At 40.1% G+C, this 15,041-nt stretch overlaps 1 protein-coding gene across 1 annotated transcript in view; it reads left to right on the top strand.

Moving 5' to 3' along the window:
• GOLM1 (golgi membrane protein 1) overlaps positions 1-15,041 on the top strand; it is a 60,517-nt gene that overhangs the window by 36,403 nt on the left and 9,073 nt on the right. The window contains exons 5-7 of the mRNA XM_069474065.1: positions 1,212-1,314; positions 6,093-6,222; positions 14,491-14,650. Coding sequence (XP_069330166.1) covers positions 1,212-1,314; positions 6,093-6,222; positions 14,491-14,650 — 393 coding nt within the window. The remainder of the gene's footprint in view (positions 1-1,211; positions 1,315-6,092; positions 6,223-14,490; positions 14,651-15,041) is intronic.

The raw sequence follows: 15,041 nt of genomic DNA on the forward strand, positions 1-15,041 counted from the left end.
TTTTGACATTTATTCGTGTTGTCATGGATATCAGTAGTTCGTTTTTTTGCTGAGTGATATTCCATTGTCTCCTACTTAGTTGGATTGTGGAGTCTTTTAAAGTTAGATTTATCGAAGTCTAATTTATATGCTATAGTGTGACCCTTCGTAGTGTACACCCGAATAAGTCTGACTAGTACTCAGCCTCACAGACTGCTGAGGTCGGCACACACACACACCCATCACCCCAGGGTACCCCACTTCGCAGCCCTCTGTAGTGAGTCCTCCTCCCCGCTTGGGCCTTAGGCACCCGTGGAGCTGTTGGGTGCTACAGCTTTGTCTTCTAGAGCGTGTCATACAGATGCTTTTGAGATTGGCCCATGTTGTGTCTATCAATAGTCAATAAAATCCTTCAGTGTTATTTAATTTTATCCCCACCCCTCCCCCGCCCCCCACATGGAGTCTCGTAGGTCTAGCATTGTGAGAGGACAGACCTCAGGGCATGCTGACCTCTGTCCCGGCCCGTCTGCCACCAGCCGTGCCCCAGCCCTAGCTGCTGCTGTCTGCCAGCCCTGGTGTCACCTCTGTAGCCGCTCCTCCTCCTGCCACAGCTTGGCCCTTTGGCAGCTGCTGCTCCTTCCAGCAGAGCTTCTGCGAGTGGAGTTGTCAGCGCGGTGTGGATGGGCTGATACGTTTCCCCAAACAAGGCTGCTGTATCCCTGATAAGAGGGTTGGGTGATTAAGCCAGCACAGGGCCTTGGAGAACAGCGTGGCTGTGAATAAATGGCAGGAGGAACACGCTGGCAGGTAGCCTGGCCCAGGGCAGGGGTCCAGCAGGAGTGGCTGCTTATCGGCCAACACGTCGGAATCGGTGTTTTACAGACAGAAGGGTGAGCCTGCTGGGGCTGAGGGACACAGTGGTGTGTGTGACTGTTTGGGACAGCTCAGGGCTTATGATACCTAAGGGAGAAACAGGCAAATAGAAGCTCCTAATGCAGTTAAAGGGTTGAAGGCCAAAAAGGAGATTTAAAAGAGATATTTGGAAAAAAACCGAGATGCAGATTCCTTTAGGATTGCTGGTCTTCCAAGGCTGGGGTATAGTGATTACTAAGGAAGGGCTGTGTGCTTGGCCTTTTCTCTGTCCCCTCCTTGGTCCCTTTGTGTCCCTGCCCTTTGTGTTCCGATGTGTGCGTCTGCCTTTGTAACATTTACTTGTCCTCCTGTTGGCTTAGACCAGTTGAAGACTCTGCAGAGGAATTACGGGAAGCTGCAGCAGGATGTCCTCCAGTTTCAGAAGAACCAGACCAACCTGGAGAGGAAGTTCTCCTACGACCTGTAAGTGTGTCTGAGAGCCAAGTGCACACCTCTCGGGAGGCTCATGAGTGTAAGGCAAGGGCAGCAGACAGAGAAATAACCTCCACCAGCTCTTCCTGTGATAGAGCATACACTTTCTGGTCCACGCAGGGCTCTGTGAGAAGGGAACAGTCTAAGATTCATGTTCTTTGGAAATTCTGCATTCTATTTTGTGTCAGCAATGCCTCAGAAAGCCATGAGTAAGTGTTAGCCAGCAGGCTCATAATACAAAATAAATAAGCAAGGTACACACGCACACACACACACACGCACACACCCGTGGCCACAAAGAGGGCAGTTCTCAGCAGGAAATGAATTACTCAGGATACTTTAAAACATAACGTAACCTAAAACTCTATAAAGCACAGGTGTACTTGGTTAAATCAACAGCCTAAAGCCTTTAAAAATGTGTTCCCAGAGTGCTCAGATGTTAGCTAAATCAAACCCGTAGACTAAAAGACATTTTGGCAAAATATGAATACAATTTATTGCTGGGTGATGGCATTGTGGACATTTTGTTTTCTTGAGACTTTTCAGTGTTTTTCCAAATTTCTGCAGTGAGAATGCAGTGCTTTTATAATTAAAGCAAAGCAATAAACTTTTAAAAAGTGAGCTAAACCCATGGGATGATAGTAAAAAACAATTTACAAGGTAGAGAATAACGTTGTAGTCTGTTGATTTCCCCCCTTTTTTCTCATAAAAGCAACATAATTAAAACACAGGAAGTTTGGGATCAGAGAGAAGCACCCCCACCCATGACCCAACTTTCATATGACTGTTTTTCCCGTTGTCTGACTTCTCTCCGGTCCATGCCCAAGTTTATAGGAAATTTTTTTTTTAATAGACAGGGTCTGTCTCTGTTGCCCAGTGCAGTGGTATCATCATAGCTCATTGCAGCTTCGAACTCCTAGGCTCAAATGATCGTCCTGCCTCAGCCTCCCAAGTAGTTGGGACTATAGGTGTGCACCGCTACACCTGGCTAATTTTTAAATTTTTTTGTAGAGATGGCGTCTTGCTATGTTGCCCAGGCTGGTCTCAAACTCCTGGTCTCAAGCAATCCTCCTGCCTTGGCTTCCCAAAGTGCTGGGATTATAGGTGTGAGCCGCCGTCCTGGCCGTATATGAATTTTTAACATAATTGCAGTCACCGTAAAATTTTTAAAATTATTTTTTCACTTGCATTTATATATTTTTAATCACAAAAATTTTATTTTTCAGAATAACATAAAGTAGACATGCAATGATAAAAGCGATTTTAAGGAAAAAAATATTCACTGTCATAATTTGTCTCCTAAATAATGACAACAGATGAACTATAGCCCTTTTTATTTTTAATTTTTTAATTAAAAATTTTTTTATTAATTTCATTACATATAAAAATCTATATATCTCCAAAATGTTTTATCTTTTAAAAATTATTTTGGATTATTTCCTTCTAAGAGACTCAACTGTAGCTTTATTAGCTTGTCACTAGGTGTAAATTGCCAAATGGCTTTCTAAAAGGATTTTAGTCATCTGCAAGGTCAGTTGTTCTCAAGGGGGTCAATCTTGCCACCAGGAGACCTTTGGCAAGGTTTGGAGACATTTTTGTTCCTCACAACTCGGTGGGAGGGTGCCACTGGCATCTAATGGGTAGAGGCCAGGGATGCTGCTAAACATCCTATAATACCCAGGACAGCTTTCACAGCAAAGTTTTATCTGGCCCGAGACATCCATAGTACCAAGGTTGAGAAACTCTGAGTTAGGCTGATAATCAAGGAATTGCATTTAGACAAAAATGAAGTACCCCAGCCTTATTTAATTATTGATCCTTAAAAGACCCCTTAATAAGAGTATGTCTCTTCCATTGCTTGAAATACAAAAAGCCATTAATAGCCTCACTTGATTAATATTGACCCAGAAGATTTTGACCTAGCTGGAAATCAGCCAGGGCCCAGTGACAGGGAAGGAAGCTGTGCTCTCCATGTAGGAGCGCCCAGATCTAGGGCAGTGAGTGAACAGCTCTAACCTGGCTGGCCATGCACGCAGGGTGCACTCCTTTTTCTCATGACAGATCAGACCTATTTCGAAAGCTCTTTCTGGCTGACTCTTCTATTTCACTAGTTGTGCCCAAAACCCTGTACTAGTTACAGATGCTTCCTGGTGGTGATGTTCATGGACTGTTGGAAGCGAGAAAGAGCTAGTTGCTCTTAACTTTCTTTGCATTATAAACCCTTTTTGAGAAACTGGTAAAAGCTATGGACACTTTGTTAGCAAATTTTTAAATGGATATATGCGTAAAGTTATGCATTCAATTTGTGGGACTTCAGGGGTCCCTTGAAACATACCCTTACGCCCTTCATTAAAACACTTTGTCTAGTCTAATCCTTTTATAGAAGGCAGGATTGAGATGGAAAGGCAAGTTTTTGTCATGCACAAGTTTTGGTGTTCTTTCCTCAGAATCAGCACACATCCTGTTTCTTACTTCTATACCTGTGGCAGACATCACTAAGCAGTCACTGCACTAGATTCAGACGTAGTCTTGCATTCTCTCCCCAAAGCACTTAGAGTCAGCACATGAGATGATCTTCTAGCCATCTCATTGCCATGCTATGAGGAAACAGTTTGCAAATGCTGATATCGGAGTGTACTTGTAATACTCTAACAGTCAGTGTCCTGGATGGTGGGATCAGCACCCTGATAGACTCCTGTGTTGAGCACATTCTGTTAATGGTACTCCAGTCAGAATAATTACTAGTGGCCAAGTCCTAAATGTCTCTCCAGTTTAGCTCCTGTTAATGCTGAAACATTTACCATATACATGTAAGAAAAAGCCAGCCTGAGGCCTTCAGGGAATAAGACCTGTCACAGTCCATGTGACCCATGTCTCAGAATTGAGCTCCGTACTGAGATTGTTCTGCTTATTGCTGTTGAGCTGGAATGTGGAAAGCCGAACCTTCATCTGCAAGGCTCAGAGATAGAGGCTCTTTGTACTGGATTTTGGCAGGGCTGGGAGCAGGTGAAACCAGCACTTCCCTTTTGTAGGTTTAAAGGTTCAGGGGTAGCATATGACCTGCTCGTTTAGTTCTTCAGTATTCAGATGTCTCTCTTTTTTGGCTGTGTTTAAGCTCCTTTGTACTAATCCACCACCTGTGGCTTCTATGTTTGTGAAAATTTTATTTAAGTGAATTTTTCACTTTATCTCTCAGCTGTCTAGGGTCAGGAATGATGCATTTCATTATTTCTAAAGTGCCTGATGGCCTTTTTGTGTGTGGTACATTGTGGCCCAGTGGTGCTTTGAACTGAAGGGTATATTCCAGGAGTTAGAGATTTAGTGTACTTACACTTGGGTCCCAAATGCCTGCAACTCAGAAAGGCCGGCTGTGTGGTAGAGAGCCCTGCACAGGCAGGAAACCTTGAGTCTGGCTTCTGGTTTTAGCCTCAGCAGTTTCTTTCTCTATGACCCTTGTCCATGGCAGACTTAGCTCCTTATTTGCAAAATAAGTGGGTAGTTCTTTTAGTTACTTTAGAGCTCTGATACTTGTTGAAATACTCTTAAAATAAATTCTAGACAGAGAGCAGAAGTGATGCCTTAAAGTAAGTTCCAACAGCAATTCTTTGACAACTGGGTATCCTACAATTCAGTTCAGTTTTGACACTACTCAGAATTAGCACAGAACCCCACAGGTTGAGAAGCTCTAACCCCGAAGACTGCCCTCAGCTCAGATGCCAGCCGCAAGTCCTGAGTGTCCTCCAGCCACCATCACTTCTGCCCTGCTGGCTACAAATTTAGAGCTACCCGCCACCCCCTCAGGTGTGATCCTTTGCCAGAATGACTCACAGAGTTCAGGTGAACTATACTTACTATGACAGAACAGCCAAATGGTAGAGACTCATAAGGTAAGTGGGGTTGGGGGGTGGGTGGCAGGAGCTTCTGTCCCGTGGAGTCAGGGTTCCACCTTTCCAGTGTATCATTATGTTCACCAGCCAGGAAGCTCACTGAGCCCCGTGGTCCAGAGTTTTTATCCAGGTCTCATTATATAGGCACGGTTGGTTAAATCATTGGCTATGTGATTGAACTCAATCTCCCCAGAGGGGGTGGAGCTGAAAGTTCAAACCCTCTTGTCATGTGGTTGGTTCTTCTGGTAGTCAGTCCCCGTCCTGAAACTACCTAACACCCCTCCCTGCCCCTGCACCCGTGAATCACCTCCTTAACATAAACTCTGGTCTAGAGGGCCTTGTTATGAATATCAAGACACTTCTATCAGGAAATTCCAAGGGTTTTAGGAGCTCTGTGCCAGTAGCCAGGGACAAAGACCAATATATATTTTGGTTATTTTATTATTTTGTTATTCTACAGATTATATGTTAAAAAATTTTGTTGGTGTTGTTTATGTGTTTTCAAGAGACTAGAGTCTCGCTATGTTGCCCAGGCTGGTCTTAGATTCCTGGGCTCAAGCAATCCTCCTGCCTCAGCCTCCTGAGTAGCTGGGACTACAGATGCATGCTACCATGCTGGGCTGAAAAACTTTTTTTCCTAATCAATAAAGTTCACCTGTTTTAGAACAATGTGACAAATTTTTAGTGAGTTTCAGTTAACTATAGTTTTTTGGTCATTTAATGGTTGGAAACACATGTTTCCCTGTCTTAAGTGCTCTCTTCAGATAAAGTGCCTGATAACAGGAAAAAAATGGCCTATGTCTCTTACTGAAGTGGATTTCACAGTCCAGCAGGGACACATCCATAGATATTTGTCCTTTCTTTTGCTTTCTTTCACCAAAGGAGCCAGTGCATCAGTCAGATGAAGGAAGTGAAGGAGCAATGTGAGGAGCGGATAGAAGAGGTCACCAAAAAGGGAAATGAACCTGTAGCTTCCAGAGACCTCAGTGAAAAAAAAGACCCAAGTCAGCAGGTAATTTTGGGGATCTTCTGCCAGTGATTTCTAGGAGGTATTCTTACCTTCTCTTCAGGCATTTTCTTCCTTTTATCTGCTGTCTGATTTGCTCTACTCTCTGCTGTCCCTTGCGGATTAGATAGAACAGAGCAAACCTGGTTCTCACCTTTCGTGCTGGCCTCCAGTCCCCGTTCCCAAGCTCAGGCCTTTACAGAAATTATTTCATTTAAAGCTCATGGTCTAGACCAGCTTATTAATGTGGGGGAAAAAAGAAAAAAGCTCATAGCCAACCTGGGAGAGCTTTGCTGCCATTTTGCCTCTTTTGAGGACACTGAGGCTCACGGAGATGGTTGAGTTCTGTGGCCGGTGTCTCACCACCTGGTCAGTGGTAGAGCCCATCAAGGGTCTAGTCTGTCAGATTCCACATTGTTACTGTGAACCTGCCTTCTGTTCACAGCACAGCCATGAACTGCTGCTCCAGGCCTTCTGGGAGATCTTTGTTTGTTTTTATGTATAGTCTTATTAAGATGTATTTCACCTAGGAGTCACCCATATAAAGTTTACAATTCAGTGGGTTTGGGTATATCACAAAGTTGTGCAACCATCACCACAAAAGCTTAGAACGTTTTTATTGCCCTAAAAGAAACCTTGTACCCTTTAGCCGACTTGGCATTTACCTCCAATCCTCATAGCCCTAGATAACCTCTAATCTACTTTCTGTCCCTAGATTTGCCTTATCTGGACATTTCCTGTTGATGTAATTATACAATATGTGGCTTTTATTGTCTGGCTTCTTTAACTTAGTATAATGCTCAGGGTTTATCCATCAGTATTTTATTCCTTTTTAATGGCTGAATAATATTCCATTGTATGGGTAGACCACATTTTGTTTATTCATTGTCAGTTGATGGGCATTTGGGTTATTTCCACATTTTGGCTATTGTAAATAATGCTGCTTTGAATGTCTGCATACAAGTTTTTGTGTGGGCATATGTTTTTGTTTCTCTTAGTACTACCTAGGAGTGGAAATGCTGGGTCATATGATAATTTGTATTTAATCTATTGAGAAACTGCCAGACTATCTTCCAAAATGGCCATACCATTTTACATTCCTACTTCTTCACATCCTGTCCACTCTTGATACTATCCCTCTTTCATTGTATCCTTCCTAGTGAGTGTGGAGTGATATCTCACTGTGGTTTGGATTTGTATTTCCTGAATAAGATGTTGAGAATCTTTTCACATTCTTCATTGACCATTTGCATATCTTCACTGGAGAAATGTCTACTCAGATACTTCACTAATTTTTAAATCAAGTTATTTTTATTATTGAGTTGTAAGAGTTACTTTCATGACTGAGTTGTAAGAGTTCTTTGTATATTCTACTATCTAAAGATATGATATTCCAAATACTTTTTTCCAGTTCTTGGGGGGTTTTTTTGTACTTTCTTGATGGTGTTTGGTTGAAGCACAAAGATTCTTAATTTTGACAAAGTCAATTTTATCTGTTTTTTTTCTTTTGTCATTTGTTCTTGGTGCCATATCTAGGAATACTTTGCCTAAACCCAGATCATGAAGATTTACTCTTAAATTTTCTTCTAAGAGTTTTATAGTTCTTGTCTCTTACATTTAGGCCTAAGACCCATTTTGAGTTAATTTAATTTTTTGTATGTGGTGTGAGGTAGAGCTCCAACTTCATTCTTTTGTGTGTGGATGTCAAGTTGTCTCAGCACTATTTGTTGAAAAAGACTATTCTTTTCCCCATTGAATTGTCTTGGCACTTTGTTAAAAATCAGTGTACTATAAGTATGAGGGTTTGCTTCTGGACTTTCAGTTCTATTCCATTGAGCTGGCTATTTGTTCTTATGGCAGTATCACATAATCTTGATTACTGTAGCTTTGAAATCAGGAAGTGTGAGTTTTCAATTTTGTTGTTCTTTTGCAAGATTGCTTTGGTTATTCTGTATCCCTTGACTTTCCATATGACTTTTAGGATTGGCTTATCAGTTTCTTCAATGGAGGAAGGTAGAATTCTGACAGGGATTAAGTTGAATGTGTAGATCAGTTTGGGAAATATTACCATCTTAACAGCATTAATAAGTCTTATGAGCCACAAATGTGGGATGACTTTCCATTTATTTAGGCCTTTTAAAAATCTTTTTTGACAATGTTTTGTAGTTTAAAGAAGTCTTGAATTTATTTTGTTTAGTTTATTTCTGAGTTTTGGGGAAGAACTGACATCTTGACAGTATTGAGTCTTCCTATCCATGAACATTGAATATCTCTCCAATTATTTAGTTCTTTGATTTCTTTTGTCACAGTTTTATAGTTTTCCTCATATAGATCTTGTACAAATTTTGTCAGATTTATACTTAAATATTTCATTTTTGGGGTGCTAATGCAAGTGGTATTGTCTTTTTAATTTCAAATTCTACTTGTTCATTGCTGATACATAGGAAAGGGATTGACTTTTGTATGTTAACTTTGTATCCTGCAACTTTTCCATAATGTATTAATTCCAGTTGTTTTTTTTTTTAATTCTTTCCAATTTTCTACATAGGTGATCATATCATCTGCAAATAAAGATAGCTTTTTTTCCCCTCAATCTGTATACTTTCCCCTCACCCTTTTTTTTATGTTATTGCATTGGCTAGGATTTCTGGAATAATGTTGAGAAGGAGTGGTGAGAGGGTATGCTTGCCTTGGTCCTAAACTTAGTAGAAAAGCTTCAAGTTTCTTACCAACCAAGTATGATGAGTATGATGTTAGCTGTAGGTTTCTTATATTCTTTATCAAGTTGAAGAAGTTCCTCTTTATTCCGACTTTACTGTGAGTTTTTATCATAGTGGGTTTTGGGTTTTATAAATACTTTTTCCACATCTATTGATATTATCATGTGATTTTTTTTTTTTTTTAGTCTGTTGATGTGATGGATTATGTTAATTGATTTTTAAATGTCTAACAGACCTTACATACCGTGATAGATCCTAGTTGGTCATGGTATATAATTCTTTTTATACACTATGGATTTCACTTGCAATTTGCTAATATTTTGTCGAGGAATTTTGCATCCAGGTTGATGAGAGATACTGGTCTGTAGCTCTCTTTTGTCATAATGTCTTTGTCTGGTTTTGGTATTAGGGTAATGTTGGTCTCATATAATGAGTTATATTGCTTCTGCATCTATTCTCTGAAAGAGATTATTGAGAATTGGAATAATTTCTTCCATTTGAAATGTTTGGTAAAAATCACCAGTGAACCCATCTGGGCCTGATCCTTTTTGTTTTGGAAGGTTATTAATTATTCAATTTCTTTAATAGATATAGGCCTATTCAGATTGTCTAATTTTCTTGTGTGAGTTCTGGCAGATTGTGTCTTTGATAGAATTGGTCTATTTCATCTAGGTTATTAAATTTACACGCCTAGAGTTGTTCATACTATTCATTTATTATCTTTTTACTCTCCATAGGATCTGTAGTAATATTTTCTTCTTCATTTTTGATATTAGTAATTTCTGTCCTTTTTTTTTAATTGAGACAGAGAGTCTCACTCTGTCACCCTGGGTAGAGTGCAGTGGTATCATAAATAGCTCAATGCAATCTCCAACTCCTGGGCTCAAACGATCCTCCTGCCTCAGCCTCCTGAGTAGCTGGGACTATAGGTGTGTGCCACAATGCCCAACTAATTTTTCTATTTTTAGTAGAGACAGGGTCTCACTCTTGCTTAGGCTGGTCTCAAACTTCTGAGCTCAGGTAGTCCTCCTGCCTCGGCGTCCCAGAGTGTTAAGTTTACAGGGGTGAGCCACTGTGCCTGGCCGTTTTTTTTGTTTTGTTTTGTTTTTTAATTAGACTGGCTAGAGGCTTATCAGCTTTATCTTTTCAAAGAATAAGCTTTTAATTTCTTTGATTTTTTTTCTTTATTTCCTTTTTTTCAATTTCATTGATTTCTGCTCTAATTCTTACTTCTTTTTTCCTACTTACTTTGGATTTAAATTGCTAGATTTTTTCCTAGCTTCCTAAAGTGGAAACTTAGATTATTGACTTTAGAACTTTGTTTCTTTTTTAATACATGCATTCAATGCTATAAATTTAAGCACTGCTTTCCCTGCATCCTACAAATTTTGATAAGTTGTCTTTTCATTTTCATTTAGGCCAGAATATTTTTTTAATTTCTCATGAGATTTCTACTTTGACCCATGTGTTATTTAGAAATAAGTTGTTTAATCTCCACATATTTGGGGATTTTCCTGTTACTTTTTCTGTTATTGATTTCTAGTTTACTTCCATTGTGATCTGAGAGCAGACATTGTATAAATTCTATTCTTTTAAATTTGTTAAGGTGTGTTTTATAGTCCATAACATGGTTCATTCCAGTGAATGTGCAATGTAACCTTGAGAAAGTGTAATCAGTTGTTATTGGATGTAGTCGTCTATAGATGTCCATTATGTCCAGTTGATTGATGATGCTGTTGGTTAAACAATGTCCTTACTGATTTTCTGCTTGCTAGAGCTATCCATATTTGACTGTTTTGAACTTTCCAGCTATAATAGTGGATTCATCTATTTCTCCTTGCAGTTCTCTCAGTTTTTGCCTCATGTAGTTTGATGCTCTGTTGCTAGGTACGTACATGTTAAGGATGTCTTCTTGGAGAATTGACCTGTTTATCATTTTGTAATGCCCCTCTTTATTCCTAGTAACTTCCCTTGCTTTAAAGTCTGCTCTGTTTGAAATTAATTTGCTCACTCCTTTTCATAAGTGTTAGCATGATATATTTTCTCTAACCATTTACTTTTATCTTTATTTAAAACTGTTTTTTCCAACCATTTACTTTTAATCTATAGTGTCTTTATATGTAAAGTAGGTTTCTTGTAGACAACATATAATTAGATCTTGTGTTTTGATCCAGTCTGACAGTCTTTTTTAATAGGTGCATTTAGGCCATCGACAATGTGATTATTGTTGAAAGTGATTACTGATATGGTTGGAACAATAGCTGCCATATTTTTTATTGTTTTCTATTTCATTGTCCTGTTCTTTGTTCCTCTTTTTGTCTTCACTCTTTCTGCCTTTTGTGGTTTTAATTGAACATTTTATATAATTCTGTTTTCTTTCCTTCTTTGGCATATCAGTTAGTTTCATTTTTTAAATTTTTTTTAGTGTTTGCCATAGAGTTTGCAATATACTTTTACAGTTAATTCATGCCAGTTTCAGATAACACTATACCGCTTCATGGGTCATGCGAGGACTTTGCAGTAACAAAATAATCCTTATTCCTACCTTCCTATCCCTTGTATTATTGCTGTCATTCATTTCAGTTATATGTAGACCTAGTTAGACAGACAGATATACATACGTTATATAAATAAGCATACATAATAGAATATATTGATGCTAATAGTATTTTGAACGAACTGTTATCTGTTAGATCAATTAAGAATAAGGAAAATAAAAGTTTTTATTTTACCTTATTCCTGTTTTGATGCTCTTCCTTTCTTTATGTACATCTGAGTTTCTGACCTATGTTATTTTCCTTCTCTCTAAAGAATTTCTTTTAACATTTCTTGCCAGACAGGTCTACTGGCAACAAATCACCAATTTGTCTGAGAAAGTATTTCTCCTTGACTCTTGAAGATAATTTTGCAGTGCACAGAATTCTAGGTTGGTGGTATTTTCTCTCAACACTTTAAATATTTCACTCTACTCTCTTCTTCCTTGCATGGTTTCTTAGAAGTCAGATGTAATTCTTATCTTGTTGCTCTATAGGTAATGTGTGTTTTTCCTCTGGCTTCTTTCAAGATTATTTTTTTGTAAATTTTATTTGCTTTTTATCAGGATTTTTTTTCTTTTTCTTTTTCTTTCTTTCTTTCTTTTTTTTTTGGAGGCAGAGTCCTGCTCTGTCACCCTGGCTAGAGTGCCATGGTGTCAGCCTAGCTCACAGCAACCTCATACTTCTGGGCTCAAGCAATCCTTCTGCTTCAGCCTCCCCAGTAGCTGAGACTACAGGCATGTACCACCATGCCCGCCTAATTTTTTCTATATATTTTTAGTTGTCCAGCTAATTTCTATTTTTTTTTAGTAGAGACAGAGTCTCGCTCTTGCTCCGGCTGGTTTCGAACTCCTGAGCTCAAACAATCCACCCGCCTCCGCTCCCAAGTGCCAGGATTACAGGCGTGAGCCACCACAGCCAGCCAGGATTTTTTTCTTTATGTTTGATTTTCTGTAGTTTGGAAATGGTATGCCTATGTGTAGGTTTCTTAGTATTTATCCTGCTTGGTGTTCTCTGAGCTTCCTTGATCTACGATTTGGTATTTGGCATTAATTTGGGGAAGTCCTCAGTTGTCATTGTTTCAAATATTTCAAAGTAACTTCTGTTACTTTCTTTTCTTGCTGGTATTCTCATACCAGAGCTGTCCCACAACTGTTGGTTGTTCAGTTTTTTTCAATCTTTGTTCTTTTTGTCTTTCCATTTTAGAGGTTTCAATTTAGATATACTCAGCCTCAGAGATTCTTTCCTCATTGTGTCTACTCTGCTAATGAGCCCATTAAAGGCATTCTTCATTTCTGTTACAGTGCTTTTTTTATCTCTAGTATTTTTTTTTTTTTTGGTTCTTTCTTAGGATTTTCATCTCTCTGCTCATATTGCCCACTTATTCTTTTTTTGAAATGCCCATCCATTCTTGCATACTATCTACTTTATCCATCAGAGCCCATAGTATATTACCATAGTTGCTATAGATCTCATCTGATAATTCCAGTATGTCTGCATTTCTAGTTTTTATGCTTGTTCTGTTGTCTCCAAATTGTGTTTATGCTTTGTAGTAGGGCTTGTAATTTTTTCTTGATAGCTAGGTAAAAGGAACTGCTGTAAATAAGCCATTAGTAATGTGGTGGTATGTTGTTGGGGGGAAGGGAAGTGTTCTATAGTTCTATGATTAGTCTTTTAAGGAGCTTGTGCCCCTTGGCTGTGAACTTCACATGTGCTTCTTGGTATCCACCTCCCCCACCCCTTAGGTGGGACAGGATGGCTAGAGAATGGGCTGGGGGTTGGGCATTTCCCTTCTCCCACATGGAAGACAGGAGCTCACTGGGGTTGAGTGTTTCCCTTCCCTCAGGTCAGTTAGGCTCTGATCATACCCTAGCAAGTTAGGCTCTGAGTTTCTCCAGAGGGCAGGCTTTATTAAGGAGAAGATTGCTCTGGCCTATTTCAAAATGGTTCCTTTTCCTTTGCCACTGCCGAAAACATGAGGGGATTTTTCTCCAGCGGTCTCTCTGAGAAACCTCTCAAGCTCCTGGAGGAAAACTCACAAAAGTGTTTTCTTAGGCTTGACCACACTAAGCCTCCAGCAGTTCATCAATTACAGTTCAGGTTCTCCTCCCTCAACACTGATTTCCCCAGTGGTTTCTGCTCGAGTCTCTGTCCTGGCAGGCCATGACTCCCTGTATGTGGCTGGCTGTCTCTAGTGTTAGGGGCAGTGATTTACGCTGTGTCTTCACCTCTCTTCCGGATCAAAGAAGTGTTGATGATTTTTTAGTTTGTTCAGCTTTTTACCTGTTTTTGTCAGGACTGAGTGGTGACTTCTAAGCTCCTTACGTGAGGCACTAAAAACTGGAAGGAAGTCCTCTTTCTTAATATAGGCATTTAGAGGAGTAAGTTTCCTTCTAAGCACTACTTTAGCTGCCTCCCATAAGTTTTAGTATGTTGTGTTTTTGTTTTCATTTGTCTCAAAGCATTTTCTAATTTGCCCTGTGATTTATCGTTTGACTCATTGGTTATTTAGGAGTATGATATTTAATTTTCATATGTTTGTGACTTTCTCAAGATTCATGGTTTATAATTCATTCCATTGTTATTGGATAACATACTTTGTGTGATTTTAGTTATTTAAATTTATTGAGGCTTGCTTTGTGGCCTGACATATGTCTGTCCTGGAGAATATTCCATGTGTACCTGAGAAGAATGTGCATTTTGGCTCTTGTTGGGTAGAGTGTTCTATAGATGTTTGTTCAGTCTGGTTGGTTTATTGTGCATGTCTTCATTTCCCCTGTTGATCTTCTGCATAGCTATTAATCTCACATTGAAAGTGCTTTCTGGGAGGCCTTGACTCAATTTCACGTGTTCTGACTTAGGCCTTGCAATAGGGCGTGACCAGAGCAGATCGTGGAATTTCTCAGGGTTTTTTATTGTTGTTCGTATTTGTGGGAAGGATGTGGTGGTGCTTTGCATTGTGTGGGGTTCTTGTAAGGCTTTTGGTCACGGAGCCCTGCCACCCTGTGCTCTTGTTTCAGCTCCAAACCCTCAGCAAGCCTCAGCCCAGGCTGCAGGAAGCAGGCCTGCCACTGGCAGAGGTGCCACAAGGGAAAAGAAAAACACCCAGTGATGGTGAATCCCAGAGGCCAACCCCCAGTTCCGAGGTGGCTTTAGATTTGAAGAGTCGAGGTGAGAAAGGTAAGTTGAAAGTTCCATTTTTACGCCCTCCACAGCCCTGTTCAATTTGGAAAAGTAGCAGCAGCTCATGTGCTCCAGTCCATACAGAGACTCCAGGGGCGGAGCATGTGGCTTGACAGTGGGTGAGCTCGGCAGTGGGGCTGCCCGGAGGCAGGGCAGCGTCTCTCTGGGCACCTGGAATTGGGGCTGCAGGGCTTCGCCTCGGTCTTACTGATGTCTTTTCCTTATAAACTAAGTGCCTTGTTCTTTGGCAGCTGCGAGAGAAAGGTCCAGGATGCACCTTTATTCAGGACATCAGGTGGATTATGGGAGTTGAGGGGAGGTGCCTGAGCCCTAGGCAGCTGTCATGGGAACCAAGGGGGCTGTAGTGTCTGTAAGTGACTCCTGGGTT

The sequence above is a fragment of the Eulemur rufifrons genome, chromosome 7 (genome assembly GCF_041146395.1).
Source record: "Eulemur rufifrons isolate Redbay chromosome 7, OSU_ERuf_1, whole genome shotgun sequence".
Classification (NCBI taxonomy): domain Eukaryota; kingdom Metazoa; phylum Chordata; class Mammalia; order Primates; family Lemuridae; genus Eulemur; species Eulemur rufifrons.